General features: G+C 40.2%; 1 protein-coding gene across 2 annotated transcripts in view; it reads right to left on the bottom strand.

Annotated features, from left to right (window-relative positions):
- SUGCT (succinyl-CoA:glutarate-CoA transferase) overlaps positions 1-18,003 on the bottom strand; it is a 683,669-nt gene that overhangs the window by 85,262 nt on the left and 580,404 nt on the right. For both annotated transcript variants that reach the window (XM_082662115.1, XM_082662116.1), the window contains one exon: positions 17,176-17,239. In XM_082662115.1, the coding sequence (XP_082518241.1) occupies positions 17,176-17,239 (64 nt within the window). The remainder of the gene's footprint in view (positions 1-17,175; positions 17,240-18,003) is intronic.

Below are 18,003 nucleotides of genomic sequence, written 5' to 3'. Positions count from 1 at the left end.
TGTCATGGTTTCAACCACCTTTTAGATTTCAACCATATATTACACTGCAAAGATACGAAGTTATAACAGAGTTCCATGTGTTTAAGTAGAAGAGTACTGAAATAAACTTGTCCCTTTTTCCCACCTCACACGAAAGTTTAAATGTTGACCTTCCCATTCATATATGTGAAGTATTTAATAAGGGTAAAGAAGAGCGGTCCAAAGAAAATACATGGCTGAAAACTTAGAGGGTGATGCTTGACATTCAGGAAAAGCACTGGAAGAGGCTGGGTTGTCAGAGCATTTCCCTGCATATAAGAGAAGGTGCACTGGTTGACAGAAGTGAAAGATTTAGACCATTTCAGAAACTGTTCAAATATGTGTATCCACTCTATTTTTTCCCTCATGAATTCCAGTTTCTTTTCCCCCTTTATTTGCCTTTCTTTAGTCTTCTTTGTTATTACCTCCTATGCTCCTTTAAATAAAGACAATGGAAACCAATGGTAAACAGGAGTCAAATGTGCTTTTTACATTGGTTTGGAAATCTCTGATTCTGAAGTTAATTTTTCTTTTGGCTCAAATACTCAAATAGATGATATGAAGGCCTAAAAGTAAGTTATTTTCTATTTCAGGGGAGACACACAGTTTTTGTTTTCTTTTTTAAAACATCCTGCCCCTGAAAGCATCTGTATCCAACTCTGGATCCCAGGCAGAGGGTTTGAGGCATGACTGAATGCAAAGAGCCCAAGAATCATCTTCAAGCAAAGTTTGGTTCGGTTTTGTTTTGTTTTTTTAATGAAAAGAATCCAGTGTCATAGAAAGTATCTTGGTATTTCAACTGGAATGGCTACCTTTGGTTTGGAGTTCCTATAGCTTTGGTTTAAGACCAATGTGTTTAAATGACACGTCTTTTGTTTTTTTGGACTTACTGGAAAATTTCACAATTCAAGATGTAGGAAAATAGAACAGAAAGAAAACTGTCTGTAATTCACTGCAAATGAAGGGACATTAACTAATTAAAACTCATGGATCTCAAATGTCAAATATGGAGTAAGCTGTCACTTACACTTTCTGAGGACTCAGGGACCCTACTGCTATACACAGGCAAAAGATACTGAGGAAAACCTTGGTACCATTCGGAGTATAACTTGAGCTACCATAAGCACAAAGAATAATATATCTACAAAACAGAAATAGAGCCATACATGTAGAAAACAAACTTACGGTTACCAGGGAGGAAAGGGGGGAGGGATAAATTGGGAGATTGGGACCGACATCTACACACTACTATATGTAAAATAGATAACTAATAAGGACCTACTGTGTAGCACAGGGAACTCTACTTAATACTCTGTAATGACCTATACGGGAAAAGAATCTAAAAAAGAGTGGATATATGTATATGTATAACTGATTCTCTTTGCTGTACAGCAGAAACTAACACAACATTGTAAATCAACTACACTCCAATAAAAGTTTTTAAAAATAAATAAAACTGGAATAATAAGTTCTCTCCTCCGAAAGAGCACGCTGCCACAACCCGTGGTCTGCTTTAAAGAGCTGGGTGAGAGTCCCAGCTGTAATCTTGCTCATGTCCAAGAAACTGACAGCTCACCTTAAACTCCAGGCCACAGAGGGAGGAAATCGGACTGGGGTTACTTCCACGGGAAGCGCTGACAGAGTAAAGGCCTTACCGGTTCAATTCAGTGAAACGGCTCCAATTAAATTTCATTTTAAAATATAATCTTCAGGATTATATTGTCTTGTTTTTAAAGTCTACTCCACCCTACTCTCTTGAATGATTCCAGAAGAATTGTTTAAGTAACTTATTTTTTTTAACCTTCCTGTCAGATCTGGTTTTTCCATCAGTCTTAATATACCGTTTATATTTTTTTTTTTAAGAAAAGAAGAAAGCATTATAAAGATAGCCAAACAAGATGATATATATCATCTCTGCTAAGGTCCTGCTATGGAACTGAATTCCTTAAGTTTGAAATGCGTTCCATGAATGTAAAAGACATAAGCAGTCAGTCCTGATGGCTAAAAAAGGCGAATGAGGTAACAGCAACACGGATGGCTGTTTGTCTCAAATGTCCTATAAATAGGAATGTGAAATTAATTTTTTTTCAATCTACATTCTCTCTATTGAAGGAAAATGCTCTTCAGTGGTAAGCTGAGGTTAGGTGTTTAAATTAAAATTTGAGTTGTCATTTCCATGCTTGTCATTTGGGAACTTCTTACTGAAGTAAAAACGATACCAAGGTGCACGTTTCCTAAATTTCCTGTAAAACTCTTGAATGCAGGATGCCACTTTGCATCTTCTAATCGGGTCTACTGGATTTATCTCCCCCTGCTGTATGTGCGCTGCAGGACAGTTGGAAAGAGGGCTTACCCGAGGCCTGCTATTGTGACAGCTGGTGGCTTTGGCATTTTCGTATAAACATGCAAGCCGAAGAGAAATTTCTCCTTTATGATTGGCCCCATTTCCCCCTTCCTGGGACATTCCACAATGCCACCAACAATGAAGTGCTCAGAAAGGAGGAATTGTTTCTGTTTACGTGAAAATCGATCTGAACTCCGCGAGGCAAGGGAAGGAATAACAAAAAGCTTCAAAGACCACAAAGAGAAGTTATAATCAAATCTGGATGCTGTTTCTGAGATCTGACAGAGCTGCTCCATACGCCCGCTCTGAATGCGCAGGGAGCTAGGACCCACTGCCTTTTCCTCTAGCCCTGCCTGCTTCGTTCCCTGCATCGCCCTGGCCAAGCTGCTTGGGGAAGCCGAGCCATGGCCCTGCCTGGGTTAAGCGCGGGTAATGCTCTTAGCGACCACCCAACTCTCAATCACAAGCGAAGCGCCTCACACGCTAAGCCGCTGGTCGCCAGCTTATAAAAGCGATGACCAAAGAGGCCTTCAGAAGGCAGCAAGAGGACATGGATGTTTCAGTCACTCGGAATTGAATGCAAACTCACCGCCACTTACTGGTCGTGTGACCTCGGTCAGGTTAGGTGATTTCTCCGAGGCTCAGTTTGCTCATCTGTAAAATGGGGATGCTAGCGTCTCTCTCAGAGTGTCCATAGGAAGATCAGCATCTATATAGGTAAAGCACCTAATGCAGAGTCACAAAGAGTTCGCTAGTTTCATCAAGCGCTCTTGATGGTAACTATCCTTACTACGTTTCCCATCATAAGCTATATCTCCACACACAGTGTAACAGAATGCACAGATTTTCTATGATTCTTACCAGCCAGGATATTACTATAATTCAGCTTAAGAGAAAACACATGTAGAGGCTTGAAGCAATCCTAAGTGTTGTTACCATCTCACAACATCCTGGAGCAAATTAAATATCGTGCTCTATTCTTCAATGTCTGCCCCTAAGAAACATGAAATGTATGCATCCTTTTTAAAGGAAAAAAAAAAAAGATTGACACCAGGATATAAGAAAGAAAAGTTTCATCTGAATCTTTATCCAAATAACTCCACTGACTTCCGCTGTGATGGCAGTCGAATCACCCTTACGGGTAAATACTGTTTCCCTGATAGGCTTCAATTCAAGCTTCCCTTTTGGTGCTTAAAGCCCATTTCTTCTCATCTGCCACATTAGGCAATTAATTGGGTCTTTATAGGCAGCTATCATACACCCCACTGTCATCGCTACTCAGTCATACATCTTAAATTCTCCACATCTTGCTACTTAAACCCTACCCCTTAATCACCTCATCATCTTTGTCACATTTAAAAAATTTCCTTCCACTTAATCAACTCCATTTTCTAAGCTAGAGTACGAACAATTGTGCAGGATTCTACTAAAGCAGCTTTCCTGAGGCTCAATGAAGAGGAAGCATTTTCTTCTTAAGTGATTTCTTTAGATCCCAGGATAGTTTTTGCTTCTAGTGCAAGAGCATCACCATGTGAGCTGTTCCTGATCTGCACTTCGGTGTTGCCCTCAAACCATTTCCATTTTTAATGCCTTTGAACAAGGCTCTCACGGGTGGAGGCTGCACCAGCTTGAAGTAAAGGTGCCCCACTCCCACTCCAGCCACTCAGCCACCCAGACAACCCCGTGGCCGTGCTCCTGGCTGACCCTCTCCTGCCCGGTGTTCGTGGGTGTTCAGCCCTCACAGGAGAAAGAAACCTCTCCTGACATTCTTCAGGACCTTGGTCCCTCGAGCTAAGAAACAAGAAAAACTTCTGATCCTCAGAAGATGGGCAGCTTTCTATTTTGACTTCCCTCCCCTTTTGTTAGTGTCAACTAGCCAATTTCTCCAGTGAATGACCATTACAACCTGTTCCATGTGGCTCCAAGGGACACACGTGCTCAGTGGAGTGACCCACAAAATGCTTTTCCATGGGATCTGAGTAAGAGCTCTGGAAAGAAAAGGGCACCACTGTCAAATAACTTCAGGAAACATGACATCTCCCTCTTGGAGACTCAAAGCTGTCTTAGAACGTTCATGGATCTGAGAAATGCCAAGGTAGAGAAAATCCATGGACCTTTGTTTAAGGCAGTTTCCCAAAGGTGTTGGACAAGAGAGTCATTTCTTGGTGAGACAGCTATGAGGACGTCAAGAAGCTGTAGGGTGTGCAGAGTGTATTTTGGAAATGCTGCACCGTTCTGTGGTCTTGCTCTCATTCCCCCTAAACAAGCTGTTACATTCTCATCTGCAGTCTCTGAATCATTTTCACCTGCACGATCTGTCTAGCACAGTGCTGTCTCTGGAGGATGCTCTCACACCGCTGTGGTCTCCACTGACGCTGTGTACAACACATTTATCCAAGAGTTTCAAAGCTGGTTTGGCCCTACACACATATCTGGCAGCGACGGTCCAGGGTTCCCCGGTCCCCACTGCATTTCATTTGATTGGTCACTGTCAAACGCCCCATTAGACGAGCTCCTTGTCAGTCATCACTTGGCACAGAGTAGATAAATGTTCAATGAAAGAATGATTTGTTTTACTGTATTTCTTAGAGAAATATGCATGATTATTTCAATGTCCCATGTTTGAAAAGTAACTAATAATGTGGCTAGTTTTATTTCCCCCCAAGAGCTGTGGCTACCGTAGACACTGCTGAGAGTTTATTAATTATCTACAACGTGCTTCCACTTACTCCTACGTGCTGGGTCCTTGGCATGAATTGTTATTTAATTATCGTAATTATCTTAAGTGTTTGATCTTCATATTGCAGAGAAGACAGATGTCACTGAGACAGGTCAGGAAGGCTGATCAGGAAGGCCTAGTATCGCCAACCATTTCTGGCAGAGCTGAGTTTGTACTCAGGTCTCCCTGACGGAGCCTAAAGGCACTCCTCTCTACACCACACATATACGCCCCGTGCACATGGGAAAACAGCATAGAAGTTAGCTGATTTTTTCTAGTAATCATATATTTTATTGCGGTAATATATATAACACAAAATTTATCATTTCAACCTTTTTTCATGTGTGCAATTCAGTGGTATTAAGCACATTCACACTGTTGTGCGACCATCACCACCATCCATCTCCAGAACTTTTCCATCTTCCCCAACTGAGACTTCTCACCCATTAAACCCTAACTCTCCATTCATCCCCCACCCAGACCTGCGGAACCACCCTTCTACTTTCTGTCTCTATGAATTTAACTACTCTAGGTCCCTCATATAAGTGGAATCATACAGAATTTGTCACTAATATATATATATCTTTTGGCAGCACCATGTGGCATGCAGGATCTTAGTTTCCCAGCCAGGGATCAAACCCGTGCCCACTGCAGTGGAAGCACTGAGTCTTATCTACTGGACCGCCAGGGAAGTCCCTAACTTTTAAATTCCTGCTCTGAGGGGTGGGATAGGGAGGGTGGGAGGGAGGGAGACGCAAGAGGGAAGAGATATGGGAACATATGTATATGTATAACTGATTCACTTTGTTATAAAGCAGAAACTAACACACCATTGTAAAGCAATTATACCCCAATAACGATGTTAAAAAAAATAAAAAAATAAATTCCTGCTCTGGCCATAGTATCAACCACTCACTTGGAAAAAATATCACTGTAACGTTCTTGTACCAGCACAACACTGTTTGCAGGTTAATTAAAGTTGCTTGAAGGGAACTGGCTTTAACTTGAAAATAAAACCAGCCCCCAGTGAGCAGGAAGAAATTTGCCCACATAGTACCAGTGCCACAGAAAGGTCACTGCAAAGATGAGAAATCTGGGTAAGTCAGCGTGGCAGCTTAACATCACGGGTCTTTTGATGATTGAAACCTGCATATATGTCCCAAATATTTCCACCCCCCCCCCCTTCAAACTGCTTTTCTGTTAATGTGTGAAAACAGCACAACTTGAGGGAAATGTAATCCACATGTTTTGGTGCATTTACACTTATATGCTCTTGAGAATATCGAAATGGCCTAACAATATATTTTCTGATGGCTTTTTTTTTTCATAAAAACACAATAATAGACTAAAAACCAAACTTAATCCCCAAAGGACAGAGGCTCAAAGTTTAAATTCTTGAATTTTAACATTCTTAAATAAATTTCCAAGCTCCTCTTTCAATGAAACATTTAAAATATGTTAATCAGCCTTTAGACTAGAGACTAAAGTTGTAAGATAAAAAACTCAATAACTGGCTCAACCTTCCTTTTGAGCTCAACTTTAGGAGACGGTAGGAAATAGGAAAAAGAGGACACATTTCAGAGATACTCAGATCTGGGTTCCCATTGGTGCTGCAACACTTAGCAAGTCTCAATTTTCTCAACTGTAAAATGGACGTAATAATGTATGGCTTACTGAATTTTCCTAGAGGTTAAACAAATCATATGCATAAAGGGCTCAGAGAGAGCGAGAGCGAGAGAGTGAGAGAGCGAGAGAGCGAGAGCGAGCGAGCGAGCGAGAGAGAGAGAGAGAGAGAGAACTACTCAACAGATGTTCACTGACATTCCCTTGTTTCAAATTTGAATGTTCCAAGGCAATGAAGCTATTAAAATCTATTCACAAAATACCTTATATGCAGTACTGTAAATTACATTTTTCCTTTAAACTGAAAGAATGCAAAAATCAATGTCATCAAAGCAAGACAAGGCACTAAAAGGTGAAATCAGTTACTTAAGTTCACGTATCAACTTGAAGGCCCAGCAACCAAGAGAATGCAGTTTATGAAGAGTTTATGGGAGGTAAACTGTTGAGGATATTCTGTAAGTCTATGTGGGGTAGTAGTTCTCTAGCTTTTTGTGGCTGCAGCATCTTGTTGATGCTTTTATCTCACTATACTCTCTTCTGAAATCCCCCAAATGTCTTGTACTACCTTATTTTTCATTTTTAATCTAATTAAAATCAGGTTTTCTCTTAATTGCTTGAAAAGCATATGGCTTCTTGCAATAAGCTGGAGTATAGGGTTCATTGGGACACTTTCAACAGACACAGGGTCCTGAGTAGTTTTGACTAATGGGCCACCCACCCTGAGAGTCACATGGCCACCATGACTTACATGATGCTCTGATGAAGGACAAGTTGGGAAGCATTTCAAGGCCCCTCATCCCTCCCCCTCTAGGCAGTGTCCTAATCTTACGCAAAGGATGAGCCCAGGGACACGGTGACTGCTAATGCCATACCAGATAAAGATATGACTATAGGGGGATACGGTCCCAAAAAAGTCGGTACACAGCTAACACAGAGAAGACAGCATTCACTCCTGCTGAAAAGGAGATAAGCAATGAATTTCAAGACCCAGCTCAATGCCAAATAAATCCTTAAGGTTTGGAGGTGATGGCATAAGTGGGATATTGCACATGACCCCTTGGTTAGGTTAAAATATCTGAAGGTTCTTATTTAACCCTTTTACTACCATTTCTTCACCTCCACCAACACTTATTAATATTTACAGTACAGTGTGTGCCTCGTCAAAATTAAACTATAATCCTTTGATATAAGAAGATAGCTAACTCTACTGATATTTTCTCTGGCTAAGTCTTCTTAACAGGAGTAAATCTTGACATCTTACGGAACCATACTTAAAGAAAACAATTTTCCCCTGGGATGCAGCCCACTTGTCATCTCTTCATGGACCACAGAGTCCCTACCTGGCAATGCTGGAGGACAGCAAAGCCATTCCTCCCTCAGAGAGGACTAAAATGACCCCTTCTCCAACCCTAAATAAACCCGGCAATGAGGTCAAGCAACTCCTCCCGGCTGAAGCCCACTTGGAGGCAAAGTTAATGTCACTTCCTAATTATCCAAGTTAATTCCACAACACGGAAGTCCAAACTGGAAGATAATTTCAAGCCTTTTGTATTTAGCTATTACATAGTATCCGATTCTACTTCTCCAGCCAGTTCACGTGCCTAATTACATTTAATTAATTTATTCTTTAAAGATCTAGCATAAAGTCAGTATTTAAATTAGATCCAGAAAAAGACTTCTCTGGGTACCCAATGAAAGCTGGCAGCAGCAAATACAGCAAGGACTCAAGAATTGATCCCAGAAAATGTCTGATCCACCTTTTAAGACAAAAATGACAAGAAATGCTTTACCATCATTGAGACTTCCACTCTTCCGGTGCTTCCTGTGGCTTTTTATTTTTGTTTGTATTTTGCTTTGATTTCTATATTTGGGGTGGTCTACTCAGATGATGTCAAATACACCTCTAACCTCAGGGGTCATTCTGCATAGTGATACTTGAGAAAACACCCCAAACAATGTAGAAGTCCAATTAAGTATGCACCCCGGAAAATTCTTTAGCCATATTTAGAAATATGAATTTCTAATAGTGAAAACAACTCTGCACCCCAGAACTTCACTGATAACTCAGGACTGATTTGGAACATGAGTTTCTGGCCTTTTGGACAGATGCACTTATCTTAGCGCCTCGGTTGATGAAGATGGTTGAAGAGGAACAACTGAGATCTTGGCCACCTTCCCAGTCCCGAGTAACAGGAACGTGAATTCCCTGAGCGTGAAAGCCCAGCTCTCACTGAATATTTCTTCCTCATGGCACAGATAAGCATCGTTGATGGAGATCCCTAAGTCATATCAGCGATGGTAACTTGCCTCTTAGGGCTTCTCCAGTTCCTGATGGAAAGACATTCCTGGGGATGCTATTCCCTCCTCCTGTTTCCTCCCTGCTCTCCTAGGAAGGAAAGTCACTCTGGCTATTCATTTCTCACTGAACGGTAACAATGTCTACGACCCCGCCTCATGGGAACGGGATTTCCAAGGAAGGCTGCAGGCACTCTGTCAAATCACCTGAGAATATGCTGATTTATTTAACTCTCAGGGCATTGCCGTGGGTTAAGGGTTTAATCAAGTTAAAAATAATTGAGGACTTTGGGAAGTACCATGGCTAGTCTATTTGAAAATCCACTTCCCTGCCAGCTCTCTCTCATTCTGCTGACAGACTACAGACCCTTCTTTTCATCTCTTTCCTCTTTCTTACCGCTTAGCCTGGTCCCTGAAGGAGTATGCTCTTTCTAGAACATAGATTATGCACTATACACAATGTGAAAACTTTGCACACTCTTCCTGTTGTCATCTGAAAGATTTTTCTACCTGGAAGGAATAACTTATCTCACCTTTCACTCTCAGATTGGTTTCACTTAGAATTCCTTATGAGAACCAACATATTTAAACTTTACAGAGGAAGACAAGCTGAAACTTTTGTGCCTCTTTAATTTGTCTTTTTCCCTAGTAAGATTTGTGACAGCTTTCCCCATTGCTGTTATCCATTATTGAAGTTTAACTAAACTTTGAGGATCTGTGATTTCAGAAGCATCATCTAATTTTCTATGTAAAGGGGAAAAAAAGCTAAAAGTAACAGGGAAAGCTGAAGGCATGTATAGCACAGAGAGGAAGATCTGCAACCATGCCAGAGACTAGGTGGTGACTCCATCTAGTATATGTACTTCAAACTGGAAACAAACTAAGAAGTAAAACAGATCTCTTTCAGATAGCTTCCACAGGTAGTCAATCTGTTCATAAAAAAATGCATACTGCTTTAAATTGTCACAAATCATCTTTTCAGTTATTTTTCATCTAGTAGCTTTTTTATCCTAATCACCATCCAGAAAACGTCTGTTAGGTACTTCCTTGGTACAGAGGGTGCTGGTTAGAGTTTAAATGACAGCATCTTTGCCCTGCAGGAGCTTTACAAAAGAAAGGTGTCTTAGATCATCACTTATAAAAAGTCTTGCAAAACATCTGGAAATACAGTATGTTAGATAATCAAATAAAGAAGTACATTCAGCTTCTTAGAAAGTCACTATAAAAATCCAAATGTCAATATTCGAATACTTTGGTTTGAGCTACATTAATTCATAGTGGTGACTGTTCTTCCTGTATCCAACGCTCACTAGCTAAAATTTGTTGCAGGTTCCAAATATTAAAATACTGTGGGGGAAAACTTAAGAAAAGTTTTATTTAAAAGAACTTAGAGCTGCTTTCTGAAAACACAGATCAAGGGACCAGCAGGCAAGGGTAATTCAATTTAAAATCATTTTGCACGATAGAAGACGGCTTCCCTCTCACAGCCCTGACACACTCACCACTCAAATACTTCCCAGAAGTGCTGCTGGAATCAAATGACCACCGTGCACATTTACGGGGAGGTATTGGTAAAAGGTTATGGTGAGAAACTAGAGGTATGCATCAAACTCTATTTCGGTGACATCCTTTGAAGTTTGGAACTCAGCACCAAGGCTGTTCTGGCATCTACACAGTACCCGGAAGGACAACGTGTTCCTTTCTGGCTAAAAGGCCAATAGCCAGCGGTATTATAAGAAGATGCAACTAGTGAATGGCTCAGTGGAAAGTGGCAGTCTTTGGAATGTGATAACTAGTGTAAGATCTTCCCACTAAAATCACAAATAACGTGATGTTTATATGATGGCCCATCTCTTATTGAGGAAATGTGGTATGACCTGTAATGACCTTCTTCACCTCCGTAATTAACAAATGAGAATTTTATCAATTTCACAGTTTAAAATTCAGGACATTAGAAGTTTTATAAAAATTTTCAATGGAGTTAGAAGCATTTTAGAAATTACACCTAAAAGCAGTCAGTGAGAACACCTGCCAAACCACGTTTGAGATTCCTCCCAATTTCCTCCTCTGGGTCCCACTTCATCCCCAGAGAGTAGAGACCTGAGACCTCAGCATAGATCTCCTTTACATTTTGATCTGTTTGTAATGTGACCATTAGCTCTATCTGAGGTCTTATTCTCCTGGCCTCTGGCTACCTCTCCAGGGTCATCTCTATTCCTGCCCTTTCTCAGCTCCTCCAGCACCACGCTCAGCACCTCCCCGTCCCTCCCTCAGCCCACACCAGTTTGGCCCAGCTGACAACTGGTCGTAGGTCACGTGTCTGCTTACATTTCATTCTCAGGGACACCTTTGCTGATCCCACGCTCTAGGTGAGGCCTCCCTCATCTGCGCTTTCAGGCCATCCTGCTGTTGCCTCTGGTTCTCCACGGAAACGCCCATCTCACTTTTCTGAATTTATTATTCAGAATAACAAAAAAATTTCCTGGCAAACTGTAAGCTCCATGAGTGACTGGGCCCGGCCTGGGTACAGCCCTAACACCAGAGCTTCATATAATGTATGGGACACGGTAGGTTTAGTGAGTTAAGTTGTGTGTGTGAGTGTGGGTGTGTTTAAGGTTTTAGCACTCAACCAGGTTACCTTAGTTAATTATGAGCAAATTAGTAGACTGTGCCCACTGTGCTGACACTTCTGTCACTAAACGAATGGTGAGCTAAAACTACTGACTGACTACTCCACTCACCAGGGACTCACAGAACACCAGATTACTTAAGCTGGGCAAAGAGATATGATGCATCTTCTCATTTATACTCCAATTAATAACTAGTTTTCTTTGTATCTTTCTACCTTTAACTGGAAAATAGGATTTAAAGGTCGAATGAGAGAGGAGTTTAATAAACAAGAATGAAAGAATGATAGTATTAGCAGAACTACATTTCATATTTAGAGATAATTCATGACTGTTAACTAGTTTGCATGTTTTAACTATGACACGTATATATATACACAAATGAAATTTCTGTCTTAACTGTTTACTAGAGATTGGAGGTGGTGGGAAACGATACGCAAAGGGAGCATGTTACAATAGATATAAATTAATAAAGGAGATCGTCTGGACTATACTACTTCATTTATTATTTTAATATTGGTAATGGTTACAAATATTGGAACAATGTATTAAGTGCTGACAATAATTATTTAAGTAGCAGAAAGAAATTTTGAAGAGGTAAATAATTTCCCGTTCCTGTTCAAAGTGTCTTCAACATTGGTGGACGAGCACCTTTAAGGTTTTAATCAATGAGCACTCGCCTATACAGGAATTCTAATGTGAGAATCTGAGGGGCTGCTGTGGATCTACACATCTCTAAAAAAGGTGCCATGAACTCTGTTCTCCAGGAGACAAATTTCTCATAATGACTAAGATGGAAAATCCTTCAGGCAAATTAGTGCGACATGTAGAAAATTCAGTACTGTTCACAAGAGATTCATTAATAACAAAGGTAATATAAATAAGTAGTTTTAATTATGATTTTCACTGTAAATGTAAAGATGCAGACATATATGTAAATCAGCAGAACTACATTTAATGAATCCCAAAATGTGTGTCCACTGGCTAACTAGAAAACAGTGCAGCATAAACACCACTTTTAACTACACCCACCTGCCCTGTTTTGGCAGATTCGCCTCACTGAGGCATTGTGGGAGAATCTGAGTTATTTCTACAGCATTCATGAGGTTCCCAATGAGGACATTCCTTACAAAAAAAGGCGGAACTATCATCCGTAAATAATATCAATGAAGAGGACAAACCACGGGAAAATTTTAAATTATTTACTGATAAATTCTCTTTGCATTTAATATCTCATCCTGTCTGAGTGGTCTCTTACTGGGATACACTGAACTAGGAGATACAATAGAAACTTCTTATCTTATGTCTATGAGCAGAACTGTCTCTCCCCTTCATGGGGAGTCCGGGTGTGCTGCCCTCTACAGACACTCAGATACTAATTCCAAAAATAATCTAAACACATCCATTTCATCTCAAATCTGAGACTTCCTTTGTTGGTAATTCTATAGAGAGAATATAAGGTCAGTCAGTAAGATAGATATACCAAAAAGATGCCTAAGCCCTATAAAAATTAAACAAACAAAAATAAAAATTTCCAAAAGAAGATTAAAAAGAGATTGCTGTAGACCTGAGAATTATATTGTAGTAAATTGAATTTTGGGCCCTAGTTATTTACCCCTCCCCCTGCCCATGCCTTCACCATGTAACTTTACAGTTTCTCTTAAAAAGAGAGATATATTTTCCCCAACCCCATATAGCCTAACACTTGCTTTGGCCAATGAGTTGTGGGCAGAAGGGTCTGTTAGTTCTGCAAAAGCTCTTAAGTGGCATTGGGGTTTCTGTTTGCCTTCTTGCTCTTCTGGCATTGCCATGAGAAGAAATGAGAGGCACATGGAGCAGAACTGGGCCTAACTCACACTGGAGCCAAGTCCAGCCAGACCTGCATCTAGAAGCAAAGCCACCCAGGCAAGTCCAGCCTAGATCAGTCATCTACCATCCAATCCACATGCACGGAATAAATAAATGCTTATGCTTGAATGTTACTGAGATTTTTGTGGTTATTTGTTACACAGCATTATTGTGAGAATAGCTAACTGATACACCTACATTAAAGTGAGCAAAAGAGGTATGCATTCTCCTTTAGGAGTCTGAAAAACTATTTCCTTCTTGATTGATTGTTTATTTATTTACCAAGGAAAGTCAGTAAATGCACATCTGACTGATAGAGAGTTACATCCAATGAGTTCATTCTAGGTTGGCCTCTGACTTACTTTTTTCCTTACTATCATGCTAATAACTGTTATTAATTTTCAAATGTTTATCTTATTCTCTCATGTGTTGGGGATATCAATGTGGTATGACCTCATCTGTAAACTTGTGGAATTAAATTAGATCGGTGTTTCTTGAATTATTCTTTAGGGACCCATGGTTCCAAAGAGGTGTTTGGAGGAGTATAGCATGATGAAAGCAGGGGAAAAAAGGTAAAGAGTTGGAGTGCTAACTTATCAATTGCAAAATTCGACTTTGATCTGTTTTAGATAGTTAGACTTCATTTGAGAAATCAGTTCCACTGTTTAAAAATTAAAGTCAAAAACTACTGGACAAAATGCTTTTTAAAGTCTTCTCATACTGAAAGCACTATGATCACATTTTTTTGCTTTGACTACCCCCTTCTCTTTCTCGCTATTACCACGTCCTTAATTTCAGATGCTGACTGTAACCTGAAGTCTTGTAATAACTTCCTAACTTGACTCCCTGCTTTAAGTTACAAGTTGTGTCATTTCACTCCTCTGCTTAAAACTAGAGTAAAACTAAACCTAGTGGGGCCTTGAGGCTCTGCTTCTCTCTTCAGTCTCCATTCCTGCCCCTCTTTCTTCACTACTTATTTATTTATTATTTAATTTTTAATTTTTAATTTTTTTATCTTTATTGGAGTATAATTGCTTTATAATGTTGTGTTAGTTTCTGCTGTACAACAAACAAAGTGAATCAACTATGTGTATACATATATCCCCATATTCCCTCCCTCCTGAGCCTCCCTCCCACCCTCCTTATCCCACCCCTCTAAGGTGGTCACAAAGCATCAAGCTGATCTCCCTGTGCTATGCAACAGCTTCCCACTGTTGCATTTTACATTTTACATTTGGTAGTGTATATATGTCAATGCTACTCTCTCACTTTGTCCCAGCTTCCCCTTCCCCTCCATGTCCTCAAGCCCGTTCTCTACATCTGCATCTTTATTCCTGCCCTGCCACTAGGTTCATCAGTACCATTTTTTTAAATTCCATATATGTGAGTTAGCATACGATATTTGTTTTTCTCTTTCTGACGTACTTCACTCTGTATGACAGACTCTAGGCCCATCCACCTCACTACAAATAACTCAATTTCGTTCATTTTTTATGGCTGAGTAATATTCCATTGTATATATGTGCCATGTCTTCTTTATCCATTCACCTGTCTATGGACACTTAGGTTGCTTGCATGTCCTGGCTCTTGTACATAGAGCAGCAATGAACATTGGGGTACATGACTCTTTTTGAATTTTGAGAAAATTTGAATTCTCTCAGGGTATATGCCCAGTAGTGGGATTGCTGGGTCATATGGTAGTTCTATTTTTATGTTTTTAAGGAACCTCGAAACTGTTCTCCACAGTGGCTGCACTAATTTACATTCCCACCAACAGTGTAGGAGGGTTCCCTTTTCTCCACACCCTCTCCAGCATTTATTGTTTGTAGATATTTTGATGATGGCCATTCTGACCAGTGAGAGATGATACCTCATTGTGGTTTTGCATGCCTCTGAGTGATGTTGAGCATCTTTTCATGTGTTTGTTGGCCATCTGTATGTCTTCTTTGGAGAAATCTTTCCTCACTTTCCGTTCTCATTTAAAGCATACCCAGCTCTTTCCCACCTCAGAGCCTTCTCATAAGCTGGTCCCTCTGCTCGAATGCTCTTCCCCTATTCTTCAATGTCAACTTCTAACTCTCCTTCAATTCTCAGTGTCCAAGTCATCCTCTCAGAGAGGCTTTTTCTGATCAACCTAAACTATCACAGGTCCCTCTGTCTGCGTTACTCTCTACGAAGCACACTGTTCATACCCCTTCTTTGCACGTGTCATGACTTACAGTTACAGAAACATTTGTTGGTTGCTTTTACTATATGACTTTCCATTGAGTATGAGCTTCATGTGGCCAAGGGCCAAGTTGCCTGGTTTATTTTTGCATTCCCAGGACCCAGAGCCTGGCACATAGTACATACTCAATAATATAAATGAATAAATGACTTTCTTAGCTTTTATCAACATGCTTTTTTTCCACTACTTTTCTATGCCATATAGCATTTCCCTGTTAACATGTGTTCCCAGTTTCTGATATGCTTATACCTGCTCTCTCTCTTAGTTACCTCCCTTAATTCATGTATAACGTTCCTTATACTCCTGAATATCAGAACTTTCTCCTTCAATTTGCTTTATTCATCATACTTCCTTCCTCTCATTCTTTTTGTTGGCCAGTGGCCATGATCTGATCTGTTCTAGGACATTATTATCCAGCTGATCCCAAATCTTACAATTAGGTTATACCCACAACCAACTTAACAATAGCAGTTATTCAAGAAATGAGATCTGATACCTATAGAAGTAAATACTTATGTCGTTTGACAGATGTGACTGAGGGATTTGGGAAATACCCAAATTTCAAGCAAGGCGACCAGGATATAGTTTCAGGGAAACAATGACCAAAGTTATATTCTAACTAATTTCCTTATTCTCTGTCAAAAGAAGAGAAAAAAAAATGTGTATGATTTGAAAATATTTGAAAATATTGATTGTGTATTGATTAGAAAATAGGGATGCGATGGACAAGAATGTGGAGTGTCTTTCTAGCAATGACCAGAGTAGAGACAGCAGATCTGAGGAACGGTAATGTCACGATCACTAGAGAAGTGCAGTCTGTTGGGGCCAATAGGTCGATCATAAGCTCTCACTACAGTTTGGATGCTCTGAGAGTCAGGCCTGAGGTTTCTCCCTAGAAGTGAAAAACCTGGCACTTTGGCTTAAGGCCAAAATGTCTTCAGTGAGTTTGTTTGGTATGAGTCAAGTTACAAAAATTCAATATATTCTGAGTTTACTGAAAACATTTAGTTTCTTGATCGACAAAGCTAAGATCCATACCTTAAACCACAGTTCAGAAAAAAAAAAAAAAAAAACTGCCCTGGCCTGAGCAGTCAGTAGCCTTGCTTGGACACCACCTCTATGGTGCCTGCCTTTCTTTCTCATTCTCATACAAACCAAGCATAACTTCAGAACATTTTCCATATCTATCGCCATCTATCTGTTGGCCATAAAGCACTTGTGTGAGTACGTGATTCCACAGAATGGAGTTAGGTAATACAAGCATTTTTTGGTCACCCAGACAGAGTGAAGACACAAGTCCGCAGCCTCAGCAAACACGCTGTGGGTGTGATTCTAGGGTTCCCCTTTTACCCAAAATGAAAAGTTTAGATAATGTCTTGACAAGCTGTTTGGAGGGTCATCAACTACTTGCAGTGATCAGCACAAGGGACAAGTTCATGAAGGAAGGAGTTAAGAAAAATAAAAATTTTCAAACCTGGGACTGATATCTTCCCCACAGTCGGATGTTTCATCTCCATAACGAGGCCATTGTGCAACACCTTAAAATGTAAAAACAGAGAGAAAAATAACTTACAAAGTAAAATTATCTTCAATCTCAAGGAATATGCAAAGCCACCTGTTCAATCCATTGAAGAAAGATATTGCAAAACAGATTTGTTTTAACATCTTTATTGGAGTATAATTGCTTTACAATGTTGTGTTAGTTGCTGCTGTATACAAAGTGAATCAGCTATATGTATACATATATCCCCATAACCCCTCCCTCTTGCGTCTCCCTCTCACCCCTCTAGGTGGTCACAAAGCACCGAGCTGATCTCCCCGTGCAATACAGCTGCTTCCCACTAGCTACCTATTTTTCATTTGGTAGATGTATGTCCATGCTACTCTCTCACTTGAAATGTTACTTTGAAAGTAAATATTTGAGGTTAAAATGTTTCCATCTTATATTAAACCCAGTGAAGCCAAAAAGAATTAGAAGACTCAAGGGCTAGCAAACTTGACTTTTATAAAGTCTTCCCACCCTTAAAAATGTTATTTGCTCTTAAATATAGGGTATGATTTTCCCCCTTTCATCTATGCTTGATCCTCTGAATATTAAAGCTCAGCATTTGCCTGCATGACCTCATAGCAGGATTGGGCCAAGGTCACCTGCAGAAGGACAGGATGGGAGGAACCAGGAACTGGAGCCCTGGAAGTTTATTCAGCGGAAGGGGTGGGGAGTCAGTCCAGTTTGAAAGGTGAATCAGAGTATCCAGAAGGCCCAGTGACTGTGGGAAGTAGACAGATCAGAGCTGCTGTGACA

Source organism: Grampus griseus (genome assembly GCF_964374135.1).
Source record: "Grampus griseus genome assembly, chromosome: 9".
Taxonomy (NCBI): Eukaryota; Metazoa; Chordata; class Mammalia; order Artiodactyla; family Delphinidae; genus Grampus; species Grampus griseus.
This window is presented reverse-complemented; position numbering and strand designations above follow the sequence as displayed.